At 47.0% G+C, this 23,348-nt stretch overlaps 1 protein-coding gene across 1 annotated transcript; it reads right to left on the bottom strand.

Annotated features, from left to right (window-relative positions):
- Nucleotides 1–551: 551 nt before the first annotated feature.
- LOC149357452 (uncharacterized) lies at nt 552–16,032 on the bottom strand. Its single transcript, XM_089584703.1, has 7 exons — nt 15,884–16,032; nt 8,159–13,918; nt 8,034–8,075; nt 5,843–5,929; nt 3,894–4,141; nt 1,624–1,783; nt 552–1,071 (listed from the first exon to the last, which is right to left on the bottom strand). The coding sequence occupies exons 2-7, from the start codon at nt 8,265–8,267 to the stop codon at nt 572–574; spliced, it is 1,146 nt and encodes a 381-aa protein (XP_089440829.1). The 5' UTR covers nt 8,268–13,918; nt 15,884–16,032; the 3' UTR covers nt 552–571.
- Between the last annotated feature and the right edge of the window lie 7,316 nt (nt 16,033–23,348).

The following is a 23,348-nucleotide window of genomic DNA, read 5'->3' as shown; positions in this document are numbered from 1 at the left end:
TTTTCCAACCTTGGCCTGATGTTCGGACCAACACTGAACCGACATTCATGCCACTATCAGACCACTGTTCAGCCGCTCTACCAACACTGAACCGACATTCATGCCACTCTCAGACCACTGTTCAGCCGCTCTACCAACACTGAACCGACATTCATGCCACTCTCAGACCACTGTTCAGCCGCTCTACCAACACTGAACCGACATTCACGCCGCTATTGTACCCACTTTCAGCCACTCTACCAACACTGAACCGACATTCATGCCACTATCAGACCACTGTTCAGCCGCTCTACCAACACTGAACCGACATTCATGCCGCTATTGTACCCACTTTCAGCTGCTCTACCAACACCGGCTTGACATACCACAATTAGGCCACTGTTCAGCCTTTCTGCTAACGCTTGCCCGAAGTTTATGCCATTGCATTTCCAGTTCAGCGAATATTCACATTCCAGTTAATGTTCGCATTGGGAAAGCCATGGGTTTTGGCATTGCAAAGCTGCAATCATCTCTTCTATACACATGCACAACAAAATGAGGCAACGAAAGAATCCAACTGAGAAACTATTTATTAAATAATTAGGCACCGTGGCTGGGGACGCGCGGTTGCGCGAGTCCTGCGAGGCAGCGAGGGCCGCGCAGGAGGCGGGACCTTGGGAAGGAGCCAGGGTCGCGCGGGAGGAGGATTTCTGGGAGGTGGGGGCCGCTTGGGGAAGGGAGGGCACTCAAGGGCATCCGCAGAACTTTTTCCAGGGGGGTGCACCCGATGTCTGGAGATGGGGGAGGCGGTAGGTTTGTAGTTGTTTTCTACTGGGCATAAATAATGTCCGTAATTCCAAGGGGGGGCAACCGCCCCCCCTTGCCCCCCCTTCCGGACGCCCATGGGCACTGTGCTGGGGGCTGAAGCACAGGGGCTCGCAGTGGTTGCCAGGCCGGCAGCGGTACTTGGCAGAAACGCTTCGGCAAAACGCCTTTTGCGTCCGCCGCCACGGTCCACCGAACCTGGCAACCACTTCCTAATAAACCCCTGCGCTTCCACCACATCCGCCCCCGTCTTCTCACAGATGGCATCTGCATAAGATAAGCGTTCATTTTAGGACAGCAGAAAAAGTTTGCTCGTTAACAGAAATCAAGATTATTTCAGCAACAGAGAAAACAGAAAAGGCCACAAGTACATGTTAACTCAAAGTGCGTGCCAAAATGAAAGGACTACAGTATCCAAATACAACTTGAGGAGAAAATCCACCTGAAAGCTCTTCTAACCAACTGTATAAAGCTGCTGCGACATCACGGTCGACCACTTTGCACTACTAACATATGGGAGCACAAATGGCTGGCAGATACAAGGCACGACTACGATCCATGACAAGAGATGGATGTGACTGATGGGAGGGCTTTCTTTGAAAGGCATCTGCTGACTCATATATCTTCAGATGCACATGGAAGAAAACTGCAGATGACTACCCCCATAAAAACAGTAACAAAATATTCACCTGTAATGAAAAAGAAAACTGGTAAAGTATCAACTGAAAAGAAGAAAAGAAAACAAAGCGCAGCAGAACCTGGTGCATGTTCTTCCACTCATCTTCTAAAATTCAGTTAAAAGCTACTGCAACAACATACCTGTTGCCACCTTGCATAACTTCAGGGCAATAAATGACCACTTGCCCTTGCGGCCATGGAGGCTGTACATCCTCTGTACAGCCACCCCCATGATGGCGGTCATTATGTTGGAGCCCACCTCCCTCAGGCCCTTGCCCCCCAGGCGGACCAGCTGCTTTCGCTGAAAAGAAACACCACAGGTGCACAAGCTATTAGGCACAAACATCAATTATAATTTCATTTAGTTTAGCAGAATCGAATAGCTAAGACAATTGTGTGACTACCTGTCAACAGCCCATGCGAGTACCTACAATCATAATGCATAATTTCTGTATGATACAATAGCTTGACTAGTTGCTACCAGCAGAAAGCACCACCACCAATATGGACATTCTTTTTTTTCCCAGTTTACTAAGAGCAGGGAAACTTTAGCGATTAAGCAAAGGTGGCCACCTCCTACCCATTATGCTTTGCATCTTGGACATTATTATATTATAACTATAATGCTTTTTGCAGATATCTATGTGCTGGATGTGTTTTCTCTGCACAGCCGTTACGCTAAAATTGATTTGGTTTGTAGAACTTAAAGTTCCAAAGTGACTCAGGCTATGATGAGGGACACCATAGTGGAGGGCTCCGGAAGTTTCGACCACGTGGGGTCTTTAACATGCGCCACTGACATCACACTGCACACGGGCGCCTTGCTTTTCGCCTCCATGGAAAACTGGCCATCACGGCTCGGTTTGAACCTGAGTCTTTGGGTTCAGCAGTCGAGTGCCCTAACCACTGAGCCACCATGGCGGGGCTCACTACCCTGAAATTGAGCAGTCTAATTAATGCTATACAAAGGGCGCTTATTTAAATCCCCAAGCACCTGAGTAAAGCTGCGTGCTTAGCAACCACATTTAATTAAACGATGTTGCTTGTTTTTGGCAGCAGATTAAGTAATGAAATGTGCATAATGTGAGCAAAAGACAGGGAAGAGGTGGGTTAAAGCTGCCCCATTATTTGGGAAACCTAGCCGAAATTAAAGACGCGCTGAGAGAGGACCAACTTCCAGCTGTGTTCACAGCAATTCATGCAACAGTATATTAACCGAAAGCACAGCTTCCTGTAAAACAGACCTTACAACATCCTTAATGTTAGCTACAAAGTCCACTGCTGAACTAAATTAAAACAGCACAACAATAAATGACAAATGTAAGGAAAATGAGGGGCTCGTTATGAGACACATACGAAGAAAGGCAGCCACAGGCGACAAAAGCATAGGGGATTTTTTTTGCTGTTGATCGATGTAAAACAATAATGTAATCACAGAAATATTTGACTGAGAAAAAAAATTTGTTGGAACCAAGTCTGTTATGCAACGACCGGCCACCGGCAGAGCTCTGGAAAACTACATCGAATGACATTGAGTGACACCATCTGAGAGCAACTGCCCCAAAAAAGCCTGTGACTGCACCGCCAAATACCAAGCTACTACAAGATGTGATAGGTGCAATGCTTCGCACAGAACCAGCATCAGTAGCTTGGTTTGCTGTTTAGCGCTCCTTCTCGCCTAAACGCTCTGATGCGACAGCAGTCTCGCAGGTGGCATTTTCTTTGCATTGCGTGGCTGAAACATGATGTGACAACTGGCACTTGCCGTAAGCAATATTGCGAGCGCCACATGTTCAGCACTGCTACTGAGCCCAACAAATTGTTAGGAGCCAAAGAGCAGATAAAGAGAGTCCCCTAACAGCTGTCCCGACACGTGATGCAGTTTTTGCAAGCTCTGCTACCGGCTGGGCATTGCGTACCACTTTTGCTTCCAACAGTAAATCTCACCACACAAGGAATCGACAGGGCGTTCCAGTGAACACTCTCAAAAATTCCTAAAGAAGCGCAAGTTCGATATGGGAAAACAATTTTTTTTTTGGAGGAACGATCTCTCAGCAGTGGTGGACATAATTTACTGCATAACTGTGCGTGTGTACCTGCAAATATTTCTTCTATTTTGAACTCCCTATTCTTAGGAATTCCTGAAAATGTTCACTGAAACAGCCAGTGTGTATATCAGCAAGCAACTTTCATGAACAAGACATTTACATTAACAAAACACACTGTGACAGCACACTCCAGCACAACAGTAGGAATTATATCTATGAAGAGCATGTTATTCACAGAGCACGGCATGCAAATACTCTTGGAGCTCAAGATTTCTTCACAAACCTCGGAATTACATTATGCATGCAATTCGTTAGTAGGCACTCATTTTTTCCAGACACGAATTATCAGAAACATTAAATCACCAGTCCAGCAGCCATGCTGTCGTCCTGGACGGCAGCTTCCACAGTGTCCAACTCCTCGGGGGAGAATGCGGGCAGTGCAAGGGTGGGAGGCGGTGGCGAGGGGGACACTGGCCGAGTCCTCTGCTCCAGCTGCCGGTCCGACCGCAGCAGCACATGATCCTCCAGCCTTTGTAACCGCTGCATTAAGTCGCGCTGCTGCTGTCGGACCTCCAGCACCAGGCACATCAGCTTCAGCAGGGTAGCTGAAACTGAAGCAATCAACAATTTCAGTGAGAGCAGGGTTAACCTGGGCGCAATAACATCATTTGCGCACTGAGGTACAATAAAGAACAGTATGAGGCTAACAGTAGGCAGCAACACACTCTGTACTATGCTCCTAAACTTCCCCCAGTTTTTATCCTCCAGGACACTTCTAATTCATGTTCTATTCCTTGCTAGCCTAATTTAAATGCCATAAATGTCACCATGCACTGACAAACACCTAGGTGAAATGGAGCTGCTCTATGTGTGATAGCTAGCACAGAACCTGCAGCCTTGTTGTGTAAAGGACTTCTCAGTCTATGAGCTTCGCCAATTTTTACATTGCTTCATGGGCATTTCCACTGCTATTGCACCATGGCAGAGATGGCAGCAGTTAGTCGCAAATGGATTCTTCCAGTGTCATGAGAAGCATGTGCTAATAGAAGCGAGAAAGCAGAGCAGGCCTGTGCCCTTAATATAGCATTGCACCATTTGGAAAGTATTGCTCACGGCAAAACCCACATTGGCCAAAATGCTGGAGGTAGACATCTGTTTTAACTGCAAGTGCTGGCAGGGATCAATGCATTAAAACTGCAACAAAGATAGCCCTTATGGAATTATAGCCCTTAGCTGACAAGCGAAATGCAACAAAGAGGTGGACCAAATGTTTCTTGCTAGGCACAGGAGGTCCCAAACCGTTGAGAAATAAAACAAGGTCACATTTATCTCTTACCACGCATCCATTTTCTGCAGGCAAGACAAGACTAGGAGCCAGCTGATGTGCTCACAAGGCAGTTAGGCTGTTCAGTTCTTTCCTAAGCAAGAGGTCCTCCTTCAGAGCATGCCACTATTATTGGCTGCTTATCTCCTTCAGCACCCTTTATGGGAGCTTTGTGATAGCGCAATTAATTTTTTTTCAGCACATTTCGCTGCATCCAAGGCACTGCATTGACTTCCAACCAGTAAACTTTTAAAATACTTTGAAAGACAATGAAAAATTACAATATGGGCCTTGCTGACCAACCGCGACCAAGCGACCAAATTATGCTGGTAAGGAAACAAATGCACAGAACATGGGACTACTGTGTAGAGTGCAATTCGTAGGAGTGGCTTCCTGGTGGTGATGTAGGCCGAGAGAGGCAACAGAAATGCCAGGATCCAAAAGAACCCAACAAAAGCACAACATACAGCTCTTGGGAAGGGCACACAACAACCACTCCACTATGAATCACAAGAGGAGAAAGCAATGGAAGTACTAGGTTGTAAATTCCAGTACCACTTCAGTTCAATACAATGGTTTTTGAGAAATACATGTGATGATTTTCAGAGTGACCCCTTTCAAAGCACATAGTTTGAAACTAGAAATGTGCTCCTAGCACCGTTTCAAGAGCCACTGAGGAGAACTCCGTGCAAATATCTTCCTGAATAAGTATATTCTCTAGGTCTTTCTGGGCCTGTTGACTGCTGCTCGGCAGCAGCAGGTACAATGAGAAATTTAAAATTTGCTCTGTTTTTCTTTAAGGCAAAGCAGATCTAGCTTCTATATTTTGTTGTGTCACTTGATACTAGACAAAATAGGAGTGTAATTAAAAGAAAGGAACACAGTGAAAAGACGGGACAAGCAGCATTTGTTCTGTCCTCTCACTGTGTCCCCATGTTTGGCTTGCATTTCTCTTTTTGCACAAAAGTAAACAAAGTGAAAATCTCACCATCAACAGTCCCAGCTGTCGACCCCTCCAGCTTGCTGGGTGGCGCACTGTTTTCGTTCACGCTCTCCCCAGCGTGATTCAGTGGGGCTGGAGATGAACATGCGTCATTGATGGCAATCCAGGAAGTACAGAACACACTACTGTGTACAACCACAATGTCACATTTCTATCCTAATTGAATGCAGAAATGCTACTTCAGGATATTTTTGGAGAAGGGACACAACAGTTGCATGGCCAGGCTGTTTTTCATACAGGTGATCTTTTTAAAACACAATACACAAAATTACGAAGTTCAGAAACAAATTCCTGGTTATATAGAGATGCCCCCCAGGCAATAGTAACACTTCCTTTGGCCGAAAAGATATCTTAATTTGGTTTCAATCACAGGCTGTACAAAGACTTCATAATTCAAAACCCATCAAAACCGACACCTCCATGACAAGTAGTTGACGTGACAAACAATGTCACATCATGCAGATACCTATGACACATAAAAGAACGTTGTGATCCGACTGCGGCGGCGCGTTTCGATGGAGGCGAAACGCAAGAGGTACCCGTGTGCTGTGCGATGTCAGTGCACGTTAAAGATCCCCAGTCGGCTGAAATTATCCCAGGGCGCTACGGCACCTCCTTCTTCCTTTCTTCTCACACTCCCTCCTTTATCCCTTCTCTTATGAATGTCCACCGAAATGCGAGAGAATTACTGCACCACTTTCTTTCCTGAAAAATCAGTTTTCAATTTTTTAAATATGTGTCTATAGTACTTCAATAATTACATTTCTCATGCACCAGCATGGTGCATTGGTACCGTATTTTCCGGTGTATAAGACGCGGCTTTTTTCAAAAATCTTGCTGGTGCGTCCTATACAAGGGTGCGTCTTATATGCGAATTTTTCTTTTTTTTTTAGAGAGTTCAGAAATTACTCAGGTTCATGTTCAAGCCTTTTTTACCGAAAAAATATCACTAGCAATGAAGCGGTTGTAACACGGTTAATACTTCAATACGGGGACCACCGTGCGCAACTTTTTTTAGGTGAACTTTATCATGAAACGACGGGGATGACGACTTCCGGGATCACAAACACACCACCGTTTCGGAGGCCCCAAGCAAAAGTAATGTGAAATGCCAAAAGATGACGACAATCACGCTTCTCGCCATTGTCAAGACAAGCCAGGACAAGCCGGCGTTCTTTTTTCAGCCACCCTTTGCCACTTTGTTTGCTCCATGTACGTAGTGCGAAGAGAATATTTCAGTCGCGTTGCCACCAGAAATGGGCGAACTTTTTGATAGCGCATCCGAAGGTGAAGACTTCCAAGGTTTTAAGTAGAAATAAAATGTTCTTATGGACATGTGGGAGAGTTTTTTCGTTTTTCTTTCTTTTTTTCCAAAACGTGGGCAGGAATGGCGTGAGTGTTGCCTTTTTCGACCACTTAGCGTTGCTTAAGAATTTCTCACAAGTACGGTGAATTTCGTGATGGTCGCGCAAGCGTGTTTAATTGATCCTCACTAGCCCAACTGGGAAAACTGGGGTGCGTCTTATATAGCAACTTTTTCAATTACAGCCTGCATATATGGCGGGTGCGTCTTATACACTGGAAAATACGGTACATTTAAGGACACAAAAGAAACTGTCATGGCGAAACCAAACACAGAGAGCGGAATATATGTCATGTGAATAGAAACCTGTTCGCAGTACTGTTAACGTGGGTAAGAGAGTTTGCCACGAAATGGTTACTGGCAGAATCACTGCTGATCTGACAGCATGGCAAATGTAAAAAGCTGATGCCAAGTCTGAGCACGTTCCATTTCTCTGCAAGTGCAATTAGCTACGGTGGAGTTTTTTTCCCAGATTTTGCAAGCATACTACCATAAATCCCCAATCAAAACTAACACAATGTCGACCTTACATTAAATAGAAATGAGAAATGGTGTTTTAGTTTTAAGGCGGTTAACATCCAAAGGCGACTCAGGCTATGAGGGACGCCGTAGTGAAGGGCTCCGGAAATTTCGACCACCTGGGGTTCTTCAACGTGCACTGACATCGCACAGCACACGGGCCTCTAGAATTTCGCCTCCATCAAAATTCGACCGCCTTGGCCGGGATCGTACCCGCGTCTTTCGGGTCAGCAGCCGAGCACCGTAACCACTGAGCCACCGCGGCGGCTTAACAAATGAGAATTCATGTCTTACGTGGTGACGGCAGCTGTACAACATCGTTGTGGCCCTCATTTCCTAAAAAAGAATTGCACATGAACGTCTTGTTGAGTATGCAAAATAATTTCTCATCAATAAAGAAATATGAGAATTTCAATTACCAGAAACTGCCGAGCTTTCTAGGGCTGAAGTGAACTCGTAGCGCCGCACCTTTTTTTCGGCGCTCTTGTAGGATCCTGCAAACATTCTCAATATCTCGACAAAAACCATGTCATCTCCAAGCAACAGTACGGATTTCAAAAAAACAAAACAACTGAGGCCGCCTTACTGGAAATCAAAGAAAAGCTAATTGAAAACATAGAAAATAAACTGCTAACAGTTGGCATATTCCTTGATATGAGGAAAGCGTTTGACTCGGTTAACCATAAGATATTGCTTGAAAAAATGCATTGTTATGGAATACGCGGTGTTCCTTTAACCTTATTTGCTAGCTACCTTGACAACCGATCTCAAACAACTATCATTAACGGTATTTCATCTGGGATCGGTCAGATTGTGTCTGGTGTGCCACAGGGCTCCGTTCTAGGACCAACGTTGTTCTTATTATATATTAATGATATCGTCAACCTTCATCCAGCAGACAACATTATAATCTATGCAGACGATACTAACGTATTTTTTTCAGGGCAAGATAGTAATATTTTGCAAGCAGCCTCCAATAGTTGGTTACCCCAATTGTCTGTTTGGTTAAAATCAAATAGGTTAGAACTTAATGTCAGGAAAACAAAGTACATACTGTTTAGAGCCAAAAATAAGGAAGTTCCGAACAACTTCCAAATTCACTTCGAGCAAGCTCCTATAACTCGTGTCAGCTCTACAATGTTCCTTGGAGTCATTTTTGAAGAACATTTACTCTGGACAGATCGTGTAAACTACGTTTGCACTAAAATGGCTCGCTCTGTTGGTATCCTAAATAAATTTCGCACAATAATGCCTCGAAAATTCAAACTACAAATTTATTTCTCTCTAGTCTTTTCGCATGTACAATATTGTTTGTTGATCTGGGGAACGACTACCTCAACCAATTTTGTGAAAGTACTTACTTTACAAAAAAGAGCTGTACGAGCGATTGAAAACTTACATTACAGTGAGAGCACGGGTCCTTCCTTCCTCAACCATAGACTGCTAACCATCACAGCCGCTTACCACAAGAAGCTTGCTGTTTATATCAGAAACCTTATGAAAGGAAACTGGCAGACTTTCGAGAGCACATATTTAATTGCCCAAACAGCATAGTCTTAGGCACCCTCAATACCATGCACCAAAATCTCGTACAAACTATGGGTTCCAAAAACTAACTCACATAATTCCTCATAATTAAACACGTATCCATACTTAACAGAATTGTCGCTACAAAATATGTCCGAGGGCTGCTTTGCTGACTTGATGCCCGTTCAGCTGCCTGTATAGCAACACTCAGGCCAACAGACTATCAGTTTGAAAGCCTGTGAAACACTCATGTGGCAGAGGCATTGTTTTATTTACAATTAAAAGTGTGATTCTGGTTTCTAGGATTTAAAGGGATACTGAGGCGGTTTTCGAATCAGCTAACCTTCTAGTGTTTTGAAGTAGTGCCATTGCTGATCACGTCTGTGAAATTATTTTTTCGATTTTGGCTAAAACAGTGGCGCAATCACCAATTAAAAACGCGATGTTTAAATTTCCCGCTCCTCGCGCGAGCCCAGGAGAGGGGAACAGCGGAGAGGGAAACCTCGTCCATGTCGGCCAGCGTGACGTCATGTTGAGGAGCCGGGGATGCTTCGGCGCACCCGAGCGCGCTTTCAGCGCGCGTTGTTTCTCGTGCTGCATGCGTTGTTCCTCGCACTGCGTGCGTTGCGACGTACAAAGCGTGTCAGCCGACCTTGAGAATCAGATTCAACAGGTACTACTCTGCGTTCGTGTCCACGAACAACTACGGCCGCGACAGTGTCGTCTTCCACTGTTTTCCGCAAGACCACAAGCTCGCAGCGCAACCGCTCGCTGCTGTGACGAAGAATTCAAGCCGACTAACCTGTGCTACACGGGCACTTTCGAATGACATCTGAGTCGAATGGCAGTCGAGACTTGGAATAGCATTCGAACTCGACGGACTCCCGCGGTGCTACACGACACTTTCCAAACACATTCGAAATTCTCAGCTCGTTTTCAGTGTACAACGACGACGACGATCCACTAGTCCGACAACGGTAATAGCACGGTGAACAGCAGCATGTGATTATAGTGAACTATCTAGTTCACTGTAATATGATTGTAGCGGGACAAGTTTTTTGGCTACACGACACCGACGAATCCGATCGGCGGACGGTCAGCCTGCATGCCCTCGGTAGTTCGACGGCTGAGCGAAAACACGCTGATGTGGTGTGACGGTGCGAATACATGCGCGCTTATACATTATCCGTATTGGAAATAAGCGAAACGAACGGCTATATTTTACATGTGCACACTTGGACACTCGCTAGCGATAACCACTTGCCAAATTAATTTCGGTCGACGACGACTCCGTTTCCTTCCGCGACGACTAGGCCTAGCGAGTCCGCAGGGTTGGATCGGTGATTGCGGTGGTTGTGAAGAACAAATTCACAAGTTTTAGCGAATGCAAATGGTCAACGAGTGTAGTTTTGACAACAGTGACATGAAATCAACTATTGCTTACATCGCAGGACGCGCATACGATGAACGGGAAGCGGCGGTGTGACTCAGGCTGCCGAGCTGTGCTTTACGGCCAGCAGCAGTCGTCGCCGTCGCTAGCTTGTGGGTAACAAGTTAGGCCGTTTCAGTTCATGCGAACGGTCACCAAATATACTTCTGGATAAAGTAGTTTAAAATAAAGTACTGGGCATGTCGGAGGAAGCCGGGAAAATTAGCGAGAAGCGCCGGTCCCACGCGATGTCAACAACCCGGCTGTCAAGTGTTTCTCAGGAGAGCGATCGCGTCGGCGCTTCTCACAGATTGTCGCACTGCGTAAACAAGCACGGGTACAACCGGTACAGAAGAGAAGGGATTATTAAATAGAACTAAAACGCATATTTCGTTTTATGTCTTGCAAACGAGCACAAGCTGTTCATACGCAGCAATGTAAACAGCAGCATGTGAGTGCAGTCGTCCTCATCGGCGCACTCCTGGGGAAATTTCATGCACTCGCGGTAAATGTTCATTGGAGTACTATTATCTACAACCACTCACTAAGACAGAACACGAGCTATTTGCTAAACAAACAGCAGGAAAAAAGCGAGAAGCAGGTATCGAAATGAACAGCCACGGACCCAAAAGCAGTCGCGCGGCTGTGGGCGGGGCGAAGCGACGGCGGCGGCGAGTGCTATTGGTCGGTTCAGGCTGTGTTCGCGTTTCGAAGGCATTCCAAAATCTGGAATGTCTTCGCCGAGCTCCGTCGACTCGAATGTTATCTGAACCGAATGCCATCGAAAAACTTCGTGTAGCAGCGTAAGTTCGGCAGTCGAGTCGAATGACATTCGGTTGGAAGGCATTCGAAACAGCTACAGGCAGAGCTTGTCCTAGTGTGATCTCTGGAGATTTCTGTCGAAAAGGCGCGGCTGAACCATGACACAGTTCCATCGATTTCCTCGCGCATAACAAGCGTGTCACCATTCCGAAGAAGAGCCTCTTTTAAAAGTAGAAACATGCTCACTTAGCCCCTGAAGAAACCTTATAGAGGCTTAAGCATGTGTCGCTCTCCTCAGCTTAGGTGCGGCCAGACCACCTGAGACGTGCTCAGCAAGGCTCGGTTAGTGATTTTACACTCGGTTCGACGTGTCCAAGCAAGCAAGCAAGCAAGCAAGCAAGCAAGCAAGCAAGCAAGCAAGCAAGCAGAGCAAAGCACAATAAAGCAAAGCAAGCAAGCATCGAAGCTCTTCATATGCGGCATCTCGTTTAATTCTAGCTAAGAAATTAAAATGAAAGCGTTCGACGTTGATTTCGGATGCAAATTTATGACAGAAATGAATGCCAACCGAGTTTTTGCAAAAAAACACCGCAACCTTACTCGGTTTCTTCATCAAGTTGTGGCAGCGGGCGAGTTGCAGCTAGCTTGGCTTTTAAACACACATATAGTTAGCAACTACTTCACTGAACCTAAACTGTAAATCTAGGAAGGCCGAACGTTTCCGAGGCAGCGATTAATATTTTCTGGCATCTGCTGAACGCGCCAGGAGTGAAGCGTATTTGTGCGCGTATTTGGCTTGGTTTCTAGCGCACCATGATTGCGTCACTATCTTGTGGTCACATGCCTCGCAGTGCTTGGCCACTGCGCTTCGCTAATTTTGACACCAACTTTGTGCTCCTTCATCGTTCACTTGAAATACTTTCTTGCCCCAACCTGCAACGCCGGGTACTGAGAACAAGATTTACACAGTGCTTTGGGCCTTTTCTTTAGGATGACGCTCTTCCGGGCGAGCCAGGAGGCGTCCGGTGGTGGTAATTGACTTGAGTATTGTTCGCACCCCTTCCTTTCCGAGCATACGAGCCGATGTTGTGCTGGCACCTTTTACGCATGGTCTGTATCGCGTCTTTGACGCTGGCGGATGCTTGTGCTAGGCATAGAATTTTTTGCTTGTGTCTTTTTTGGTTTCAGGCGATACGTGGAATGAGCAAACTGTAGTATCCTTTTCTTCGATGGTCAGTAAAAAAAAATAGTCGCCGTATTCGCTTTTACAACGACACGGAAAGCTGCGATCTGCCCTCAACGCAACGCCGGATCCGCATCGGCAGCTTCTCCAGTCCTCAAAATGACGTCACGACCTCTCTTGACCAATCACGGCCGGCGGCGCGCCGCGCGGCGTGCCCCGCGGCACAGGCCGCATATTTCGGCTAAAAAAGGCAATTCGCGCTTGTTTTTGCCTTATTTGGATGCGATATTCCAGTATACAGCATGAAAAACTATAGGATGCCGCTGCCAGCCCGATTTTCAGAAAAAGTGCTTCAGTCTCCCTTTAACAGCTTTAAGCTATGAAGAATGACGTAGCGGAAGACTCCAGATTAATTTAGACCACATGGGGTTGTTTAACATGCACTGATATTACAGAGCACAAGCGCATTCTGCACTGCTCCATTTCACCACAGACAGGATGTAACCTGGGCCCTCGGCTCAGCAGCATGGACCACTCAGCTACTGCGACAGGCTAACAATTCAAACTGAACTAAATGTAAACAGCTGGATGAGTTGGTTCTGAATTTGCATTATGAAACACTGTCTCAGTGCACAACAAACATGGATGAGGAAAGAGCACACAACGCAAAGCATCAATTGATGTCTGGCATTTGTATTGTGTGCTCTTTCCTTGTCTGTGCTTTTTGTGTGCCAAAAAATGTTTCATAATGCAAAAAAAAAATTACCATACTAAACCTTTCTGTACTAAATATTATTAAGCATACTGAGTGCAGCACTAATTCTGGGAACTACAGGTCTTCAAAAACAAGGCACTAATGAGTTTCAGATGTAGTTCATCAGCTTACAAGTGCAATAGCTAACAGTTCATTCTGCTCCTCTTTTTGACAGCTGGCTAAGCGGTGGCTATCAACATGACTTCTTAGTCGTAATTTAGCCATGCAGAGGTGCAGACTCACAGAATCTAGCAAAGAGGCCTTTACAATCGCTGATGAAGCTACCATCAATATGTCTGCAATAAGACTACTTATGGCAAGTGGTAACGACGACCACTGGGCAACGCATCCACTCCCCTCCGAGAGCTGGCTCGGCCTCAGCTTTTGCGAGCCGCGTCACCTCCGAGCTCCTGGCCACAGGCCAGTAGCACTCTTCTTTTGTCTCTGTGAGCCATCCGACAGGAATGACTGCAAGGCAGTCGTCCTCAAGAGGAAACTTCACCACAGCGAATGGTTTTGACATGCTGCACAGAGGAAACACGACAAAAGATTAATGGGCAAACAAGGATTTTTACCAGACACTCTCTGTGCCATTCTCTACTGGCACTTGCCTGTTTGGGTGCCGAAAACTTCACACTACCATGACAACTGACAGGTACTCTTACAACCATCTCGTTCTACTTCGCAACGCACTTCTGAACTTTCATGAGTTGAGAGTTACAAGTGTCACGAGCGCCTGCAATTTGGGACTTATTTAAACAATATTTCTGTGCCTGCTGTCATGTGAAACAAATAACAGCCAGCAATAGTGGCGTGCAACTTCACTGCATTGAACATCAAACTGAGTGCAGTCTACCAGGAGCATAGTGATGAAAAAAGAAACCAGTAAAACGCAAGATTGACCAAATGAGGAAGAGAGAAAACAAGCGCGTTCAATTAGCGAGCTCGAAACTAGCACTCGCTATATGTAGAGTCACACTGATCTAGACTTTGTAATACAAGGCTCTGAGTAGCGGGAAGGGACACACATAAATAAAAAGTACTCTCAATTTTTTTTCTGCAACCGATCACTGGCAGGAGCAGCATTACTTCTGGCAGTACAGAAGAATTGTGTTCATTCATCCTGTTCTTGTCACATTTCTCTCATCGCACGGAGACTCGCAACGCAACAATGTCAACACTGCCATGGAAGCATTTGTCAATCAAGCACAAGGCATGCAGGCTGCGACTCTATGACGTCTGACATGCATGCCTGAACCAAGCGATTAGCCTCACAAAAGCAAAAATTGGCGATGAAAAACACTCAACTGCATCGCACGTGGCAACTGGTTGGTCATGGGGGGCGCCGCAGAGAACGGCTCCGGAAATTTCGACCACCTGGGGTTCTTTAGAGTGCACCGATATCGCGCACAGTACACGGGCCTCTAGAATTTCGCCTCCATCGAAATTCGACCGCCGCAGCCGGGATCGAACCCGCGTATTTCGAGTCAGCAGCCGAGCGCCGTAACCACGTGACGACTGTCATTGCGATCATGATCATAATATCTATACACGTACAGGTGCAGTCAAAAGTAAATGGAAGGCGCGACAGCGTGGCAAACCATGTCGCAGCGCTTTCTAACGCCGGCTCTGGAAACTGCTTAGCTCGGTCGCCAGGAAGCCGCGCGCGCTATCAGCAGACCCTTGTATCGAGCGTACGGCCATCACTTTCGGCGGCTCGAACGGATGCTTGTTGCTTTCCAAATGTGACACCACGGATTTCACGGGCGCTGCCTGCGATTAGTTTGAAGAGCGATTTGCGCCGTTTGAAAATAGTCAGCAGCTGGCCCGTGCTCCTTGTGGCGACGAGCGGACGCCGCTATCATCGGCGTGTTTTGATTGCTTAGTGATGATGACGCATTTAGCGGCAGGCAGCGCCCGTGAAATCCGTGGTGCGAAATCCGTGAAAGCAACAAGCATCCGTTCGAGCCGCCGAAAGTGATGGCCGTACGCTCGAGACAAGGGGCTGCTGATAGCGCGCGCGGCTTCCTGGCGACCGAGCTAATCAGTTTCCGGAGCCGGCGTTAGAAAGCGCTGAGACATGGTTTGCCACGCTGTGGCGCCTTCCATTTACTTTTGACTGCACCTGTACATAAATGTACGATGTGCCGTGAGAAACAAACCCTCTCAGAAGCAATGCGCCAACAAGATTTGCCGGGATAGTGCGTTCACCCTGATGAAGGAACACACAAACACACACGACATTTAGAAGCGCTTCCCTTCGTGTACGTGTGTGTTACTTCATATTACCCCAACCCTTACACGCAGTTACACCTTGCAATGCGCCGCTGAGTTAATCAAAAGACAACTGCTGACAGATGCCTACAGACAAGTTAGATAAAGGGGCGACATACGAGGCGTGCTCATTGTCCTCACTCTTGACAAGTTCACAAGTAAATATTAGCTGACAACTAACATGAAAGGGAAAAAAGGACAGAATGTATACTTACGCAAGCAGTGCCTCCTGGTTCCCCTCGGTGACTCACGCGTGCCGCCACCAAACTTCAAAAAGCTTGAAGAAATAAAAATTCACAAGCGCGCGTTTTGCTGCCAAACGTCCAAACGAAATGACCACAAGCTATGGATTGGGATTGGCTTGGAACGTACGTGGGAGCGAGAGCGGATGCCTACGTTTATGCGTAAAGCGGTGTTTAGTTTCGAAAAATTTCTTTGAAGCTTAGTGTTGACAACACCGCCAAGAATAATTTTTATCAATTTTTTTATACTTCAATTTATTAATGAGCAAAACATCTTATTTTACGCGACAGCTAAGATGGAATGGCATGGCTACTTTTGACTACTTTCAGCTCAAGTTTTGGCTCCTTTTAAAATGTTCCCAACGGCAACCCTGCCCGCGAGTCATGCCGCGAGTGCTCGCGCTTGTGTTTCTTTTGTGGTGTGGAGGTGTTGGTCGTACTGCCTGTCTGCTGTCCCTTTGTGCGGCTGTTGCGGTCCTCGTCTTTCACCGCAAAGCTTCTGCATTTCGCCATGAATGCAAAGCAACGCAAGTACCGTATCGTTGAAAAAGAATACCGTGAGATCTTGCAAGATCTCGGTATTTCACAACGGCCGGTCGCATCTACGTCTTCAAGCTTGGATCAAGGCGGCAGGAAACGATCGCACTCCGAAACATCAGTCGACGTACGCACCCCCCAACTCTTGCTACCGTCCGAAGCAACCACGCGACGCAGAAGCGAAGTGCGCGCTGAAGACGCGTGATTGAAATCTATGACCGTAATCAATATGAAGACGATTAACCGATAGCGATTAATACGTCCCTATCGAAAAATCTCGTATATATGTGTCATATGTGTCTGGTTCATACGAGATTATGGAATATCTCGTATGATTATGGAATATCTCGTATGTGTCATATGACACATATGACACATATGTGTCTGGTTTGCAATTTTTGGGAAAGGAAAGGGAAGGGCTGGGGTGGAATTATAAGGCAATTAACATTAAAATAGCTTCCATTGAAGTTAGTAAACTAAAGAAAGTAAAAAAAAAATTCGGACGCGAAAAAAAAAACTGCGCGCCGTTCCGGATTCGAACCACCGACATAGAGATCTACAGCTCACTACACTACCCACTACACCACTGCTGGCATGGCAAAAACTGCTTTACATTTCGATGACAAGACTTATGCTATGCTTCCCACTATAGAATTCGATGGTTAGGTGCGAGGACAAATGTTTATTTTTAAGGTATAAGGAGCTGAACTACAGCCGATTGCACTTCCACTGATATTGTGGATCTTGATGTGCTCTGTGATAAGCACTGAAAGATCTGATATTTGTATGTATTTTAATTTTCACAGCGCCTGCACCATTGATCGTAGTACTCTCATTGCGCACATATTGTTAACTACAGTCGGAGCTCTTGCATGAAAATACCTGGCGTTATTAGCTCAACTAAGCCCAGAAGGTAACATTTGCCTTCTGGCTGAACGTTTGTCCAAGCACATTGGAAACGCCTAACGTCATACTGTTTGGATAGGCGCGGTTTACAACAGGAGGGCACAAGCAGAGAATCAAGGAGAAAAATATTTGAAACAGGCCAAGAGTTTTTTTTATGCGTTGGTTGGGCACTTGTTAATCGCTTGTTCATCCCTTCTTTTCCGCGTGTTTCAAACAGCAAGGCCCACTCTATGAGAGGCACTCATCAGCGGCTATGTGTTTCGCACGAGATTGATGTAAGCTGATACGGTGCATATCGGAGCTCTTGTGTACGCACGAGTGTCGCGTGTCAGTTAAGGTATGCCACATATGTAATCCATACAAGTCACCTTTCCGTAGCGCGTGAACTACTATATATGCAGCAGATGTGTTCATCTGTGACATTTGTGACGCGTATGAGCTCGTAAGCAGCCTATACGCGTTCATACGAGACACATTAATTTGTGACACACATGAACTCGTATGAAGTATATGTGCTGATACGAGGCGCATTTGTCGACACATGGCTCATATGGTGCCCATATGAGTCAAACGAGGCACATATGAACTCGTATGAAGCCTATATGTGTTCATATGAGGCACATATACTGACACATATAACTCATATGGGCTGCATACGAGGCAAAGGGAGAGAACGAGTACCGTGGAGGCGCAATGCCTTCGCATTCTTCCAATTCGAGTTCCCGCAGACGATGTAACGTTTTTTTCTTAAGCTATATGTATCTCTTATATAAGCGCATGGTCAGCGCTGTCCTATCATGGAGCAAACGCACGTTACTCTTTACCCATTCCTGCTTTAATGGAGTGCTCGACACGTTGCGCCATGCATATATGTTTTGGTGCTGTTCTGCAGGTATACCGCATTAACTGCGACGCCCAAGCACATCAAGGTACAGCGTATTTAACGTTAGAGTCGAGAAGTTATTTTTATAAAATGCTATTTATAGTTTTTGAAATTCAGGCCTGAAAATCGGTGCTGCATATATGTTTCTCCGACTCGCATTCTTTCATTGCACGACTGGACTTTTTACATTTACACAGAACGAAGACCACAACCTTAAAGGGGGAAATAATCGCATGCATGCATGCAACTTTGCATATTTTAGTTTAAAAAACTGAGATTTAAAAAATCTCACAGGAGGTTATGCGGGTTTTTACGAAGATATCATTATCTACGCCCCGGACTATATATGCTAATAAATAATTAACAATGTGCGAGCTATATATATATATATATCGCGCCTATCGCCGCAATTGAGAAAACTAAGAAGTCACAATAGAAACTGCATGATGCTCCATAGCAGTCGGCACTTCAAAGTTGCGTTGCCTATTGCAGGAATTGGCCAGCTTCTAAATATGGCAAAGTCAATGCAGGGGAAACATTCGAGAAAGTGGTCCAATACTGCCAACTTCTAAAAATGGCTGAGCCAAGGCGGGTGAAACGTCCGAGAAATTGGTCCAATACTACCAACTTCTAAAAATGGCTGAGCCAAGGCGGGGAAAACGTCCGAGAAATTGGTCCAATACTACCAACTTCTAAAAATGGCTGAGCCAAGGCGGGGAAAACGTCCGAGAAATTGGTCCAATACTACCAACTTCTAAAAATGGCTGAGCCAAGGCTGGGAGAACGTCCGAGAAACTGGTCCAATACTGCCAACTTCTAAAAATGGCTTAGCCAAGGCTGGGAGAACAGAGGCAACGCGGGGCCTTCACAGGGCTGTCGTTTGCCAACTCAGATCCTACATTGGACCGATGTCATGTGCTGCTTGGGTCTATCGATGAGAACCACGCAGTCGTTTGATGCTGTCCGTTCTGAGAACGTGACAACTTCTGCGGACACGTTTAGCGGACACGTTTTGGTGACACGACACCGCCGACATAGCCTAGAAATGCTTTCGCATTAAAGACTCAAACACTGGCACCCGAGAATATTTTTTGATGCCCGCCGTGTGACTGAAGCTGCGCTCTTCCAAAGTAACAGGCATATCCAAATTTGAACGCGCTAGCTCTCATAGCCTATTCTATTACGATCACACACGCAAATAAACTTTTTGAATAATAGCACAGGGCTGACTATTCGCAAGGTTGCTCCACGACAAGCATTATGAACACATACGAATACTTTTTGTAGCGGCGTTAATTTTCACCATGATAACTGGGTTCATTTAAAACACCCTTTCATACACTAAGTTCGAACTCTCACATCGGTTCTTTTCTATAAGGCATTAGTCACCTCACGAAAAGGTAAGTATCAAAATGGACGGGAATTCATCGCATATAACCACATCTGCAGCGTAACTAGCTACCAGACGCCATCTTTCATTTGTTAGACAATACACATCGCTCGTTTAGTTCTGTTCTGGCCTCGGCAGAACCCGCTGATCTTTCTCATTAGACAATTATAGCATAGCGCAACCTGCGATCCGCTTCCGTGATCCGCCTCCGCGAGGTGCCACCGCGCGTGCGCAAAACGCCACGGGGGCGCCAGATGGCGCCACGTCCCCGTCAGGTGCGTGCGCGCCTGCCGCGTCGGGACTCGGGACCGATCAGCGCGTATACCTACGGTGCCCCACGGAAGCGGATCACGGTAGCGGATGGCGCTTCACGCTTTGCTACATGCTCTGCTGTAAGCCTATAACTCTCTGCTGCTGGAGGCGCTCACCATCTGCATTTCCGTGCCAACCGCACCGCTCACCTTGACCGCCGTGTGCAGGTGTGCCAGGAGGCCTCGTGGAGCGCGGTGTTCTTGGGTGGAGCCACCGTGCTTTTCTGCACCAAGGATTGGGGCGACGGAGACGCGCTGCCGGCGCCATGGGTTGCGGCACTGTACGCCTCCTACCACCACCTCGTATGGGCGCTGTGTATCGGCTGGCTGGTGTTCGCCTGCGTCTCGGACAGAGGAGGTGCGAGAACCCGTTTTACCACATCAGCGTTGGTGCAATAGTAACTGGTGCGCCTTCCCATTTAGGGTCAATGTGAAAAGCTGAAAACAGAGAAAGACTGGCAGGCGCAACTAAGTACGCTTGCTCGGAAAAGACGCAAAATTGCTTTGAAACGGTGGTTCACGCATGGATACGGAATATAGGACGCATGGCACCTTACTTCTAAGACGGAAATGTGCCCGCTTTTTTTATGCGATATTGGCGATATTGGAAAGTAGGTGCCCCCCATAGCGAGCAAGATATGAGCTTTATTTTTTGATCAAGTAATTTCGTTTTTCTTTATTTCACCTTCTCTGCGAACAGGAGTTGTCGAAACAGAATTTTTGACTGATTTCCCGGCGTTATATGAAGGCATCGCCGGATGCTATTGTGACGTTGTAGTGACGGCAGTCCAGCGCTCAGGAAGACAGCAACAAAACTTGCAAACGAAGCTCTTTATTTGAGCTGACTTGCGCCCGCAAAAGAACTTAATCACTCAGCGGCGGCGTAAGCAACAGACGTGCTCGTCAGTCGTCGAACTACGAATGCCCGCCGCTCGCGGCATCGCTCAATTTAAAGCCGGCAAGGAAACTTCGAGATAGCAGGTCAAGATCATCTACAGTAATCTGGAAAAACGTAGATGCAGCTCTTGATGGCTGTGATCAATCGAGGTTAGTCCGGTCGCTTCCCGCGTCACAAACAAAAATGATAACATTCCTTTCCTGCGTGTTTGAGCACGAACGAACGGACACTACAATGATACGCGGCATTACCCCCCTCCCAAAGAAGCGCCGCCTCGATGCTTCAAAAATGAAAATCAACACGGAGAATGAAAACTTGGAGCCCTTTAGCGTTCATAATATGGTTTAAGGCGTACGACATGTACGACTTCCGGTCGTGTGCGTCGTCGCTGAGATGCTGTCGTGCCGTCGGTAATGACTTCACAGTCGAGATCACTGATGCGACGGAGAACCCTGTACGGACCAAAGTAGCGCCGCAGCAACTTTTCACTATCTATGGCGGCGAATTGGCGTCCATATCTAAACACGATCACCCGGCTTGTAATATGCGTGTCTCGCCGGCGCAGATTGTAGTGTCGGGCGTCGGTGTGCTGCTGGTCTTTAATGCGAAGCCGCGCAAGTCTTCGGGCTTCCTCGTCGCGATGAAGGTAGGCGGCAACGTCGAGGTTGTCTTCGTCTGAAACTTGCGGGAGCATTGCGTCGAGTATTGTCGTGGGCTTCCTGCCTTATACAAGCTGGAATGGGGTAAACCTGGTTGTCTCCTGGACGGCAGTGTTATAGGCGAAGATCACGTAGGGCAGAATGGTGTCCCACGTCTTGTATTCGGCGTCGATGTACATGGAGAGCATGTCTGCGATGGTTTTGCTCAGACGCTCTGTGGGTCCGTTGGTTTGCGGATGATAGGCAGTTGTCCTCCGACGGTTTGTCTGACTGTAGTTTAAAATGACTTGCGTCAGCTTCGCTGTAAACACCGTTCCTCTGTCTGTGATGAGCACTTCGGGGGCTCCGTGTCGCAGCAGAAATCGTTCGAGAAAAAATTTTGCGACTTCTGTTCCGATATCATTAGGCAATGCTTTTGCTTCGGCGTAGCGGGTCATGTGGTCGGTGGCCGCGATGATCCACTTGTTACCTGATGAACAGGTCGGAAAGGGGGCGAGGAGGTCCATCCCTATTTGCTTGAAAGGGCTTAGTTGGAGGTGGTATGGGGTTCAGGAGTCCGGCTGGTCTAATCGGAGGCGTTTTGCGTCGCTGACACTCACGGCATGTTTTCATGTAATGGGAAACGTCAGCAGCTAGCCGCGGCCAATAGTACTTCTCCTCATTGCCGTGCAACGTGCGAGCATTACCGAGATGCGCTGCAGTCGGCTCATTATGACATGCCTACATAATATCTTGCCTGAGATTTTTGGGCACGACAAGAAGATGCACTGTCCTGTTGGGCGCGAAGTTCTTCAGGAGGACATTATTGTGAAAGACGAAGCACGCCAGCTGGCGCTTGAACCCTCGGGGAGCGATGCGGTCTTGCCTTTATGATAATCAACTAGGCTTTGCAACTCAGGATCCGAGCGCTGCTGCTGCGTGAAACTGCTGGCGCTTACCGGTCCTAAGAAAGCGCCGTCGTCTTCCTCTTCCTGAGCTGCGTCGACGGGGACTCGTGACAAGCAGTCTGCGTCGGAATGCTTGCGGCCAGATTTGTAGCCTACAGTTATGTCGCATTCTTGAAGACGCAGGCTCTAACGAGCAATTCGGCCGGAAGGATCTTTCAAATTGGCAAGCCAGCACAGAGCATGGTGATCACTCACAACCTTGAACGGTCGTCCGTACAGGTATAGGTCGAAATTTCGACATTACCCAAATAATGGCGAGACATTCTTTCTCGGTCGTCCAATAGTTGGCTTCGGCTTTCGACAGTGAACGGCTAGCGTACGCGATAACTTTCTCCTGTTTAGCATTTTTCTGAACGAGGATCGCTCCTAAGCCCACACTGCTTGCATCTGTATGAATTTCGTTTTCGGCGTTTTCATGAGAGTGTCTGAGCATAGGAGGGGACTGTAAGCTGCGCTTCAGCTCTTTGAAAGCTTCCACCCACTTCCAGCGTTTGCCATTTAAAAGGCACGTCAGCCTTGGGAAGTTGGGTCAAAGGTTCAGCGATGCGCGAAGAGTTCTTGACGAATCGCCGGTAATGAGCGCACAATCCAAGGAATCTGCGTATAGCTTTCCTGTCATGAGGCTGTGGAAACTCGTCGATCGCAGCCGTCTTCTGGGGTGCGGGCGAACTCCACCCTTGCTTACCACGTGACCAAGGAACAGCAGCTCCTCGTAGGCGAAGTGACACTTCTCTGGTTTCAGCGTTAGGCCTGAAGACTTGATTGTTTCTAGCACTGTCCGAAGCCTTCTGAGGTGGTCTTCAAAGCTTGAGGAGAAGACAACAACGTCAGCTAAGTTGACTAGACAATTTTGGCACTTCAAGCCTGCGAGCACCGTATCTGGAACGTCGCTGGGGCAGAGCAGAGG

The sequence above is a fragment of the Amblyomma mixtum genome, chromosome 3 (genome assembly GCF_055824585.1).
Source record: "Amblyomma mixtum isolate Tamu chromosome 3, ASM5582458v1, whole genome shotgun sequence".
Lineage (NCBI taxonomy): Eukaryota > Metazoa > Arthropoda > Arachnida > Ixodida > Ixodidae > Amblyomma > Amblyomma mixtum.
Note: the sequence above shows the minus strand (reverse complement) of the source record. Positions and strands in the feature narration are given on the sequence as shown.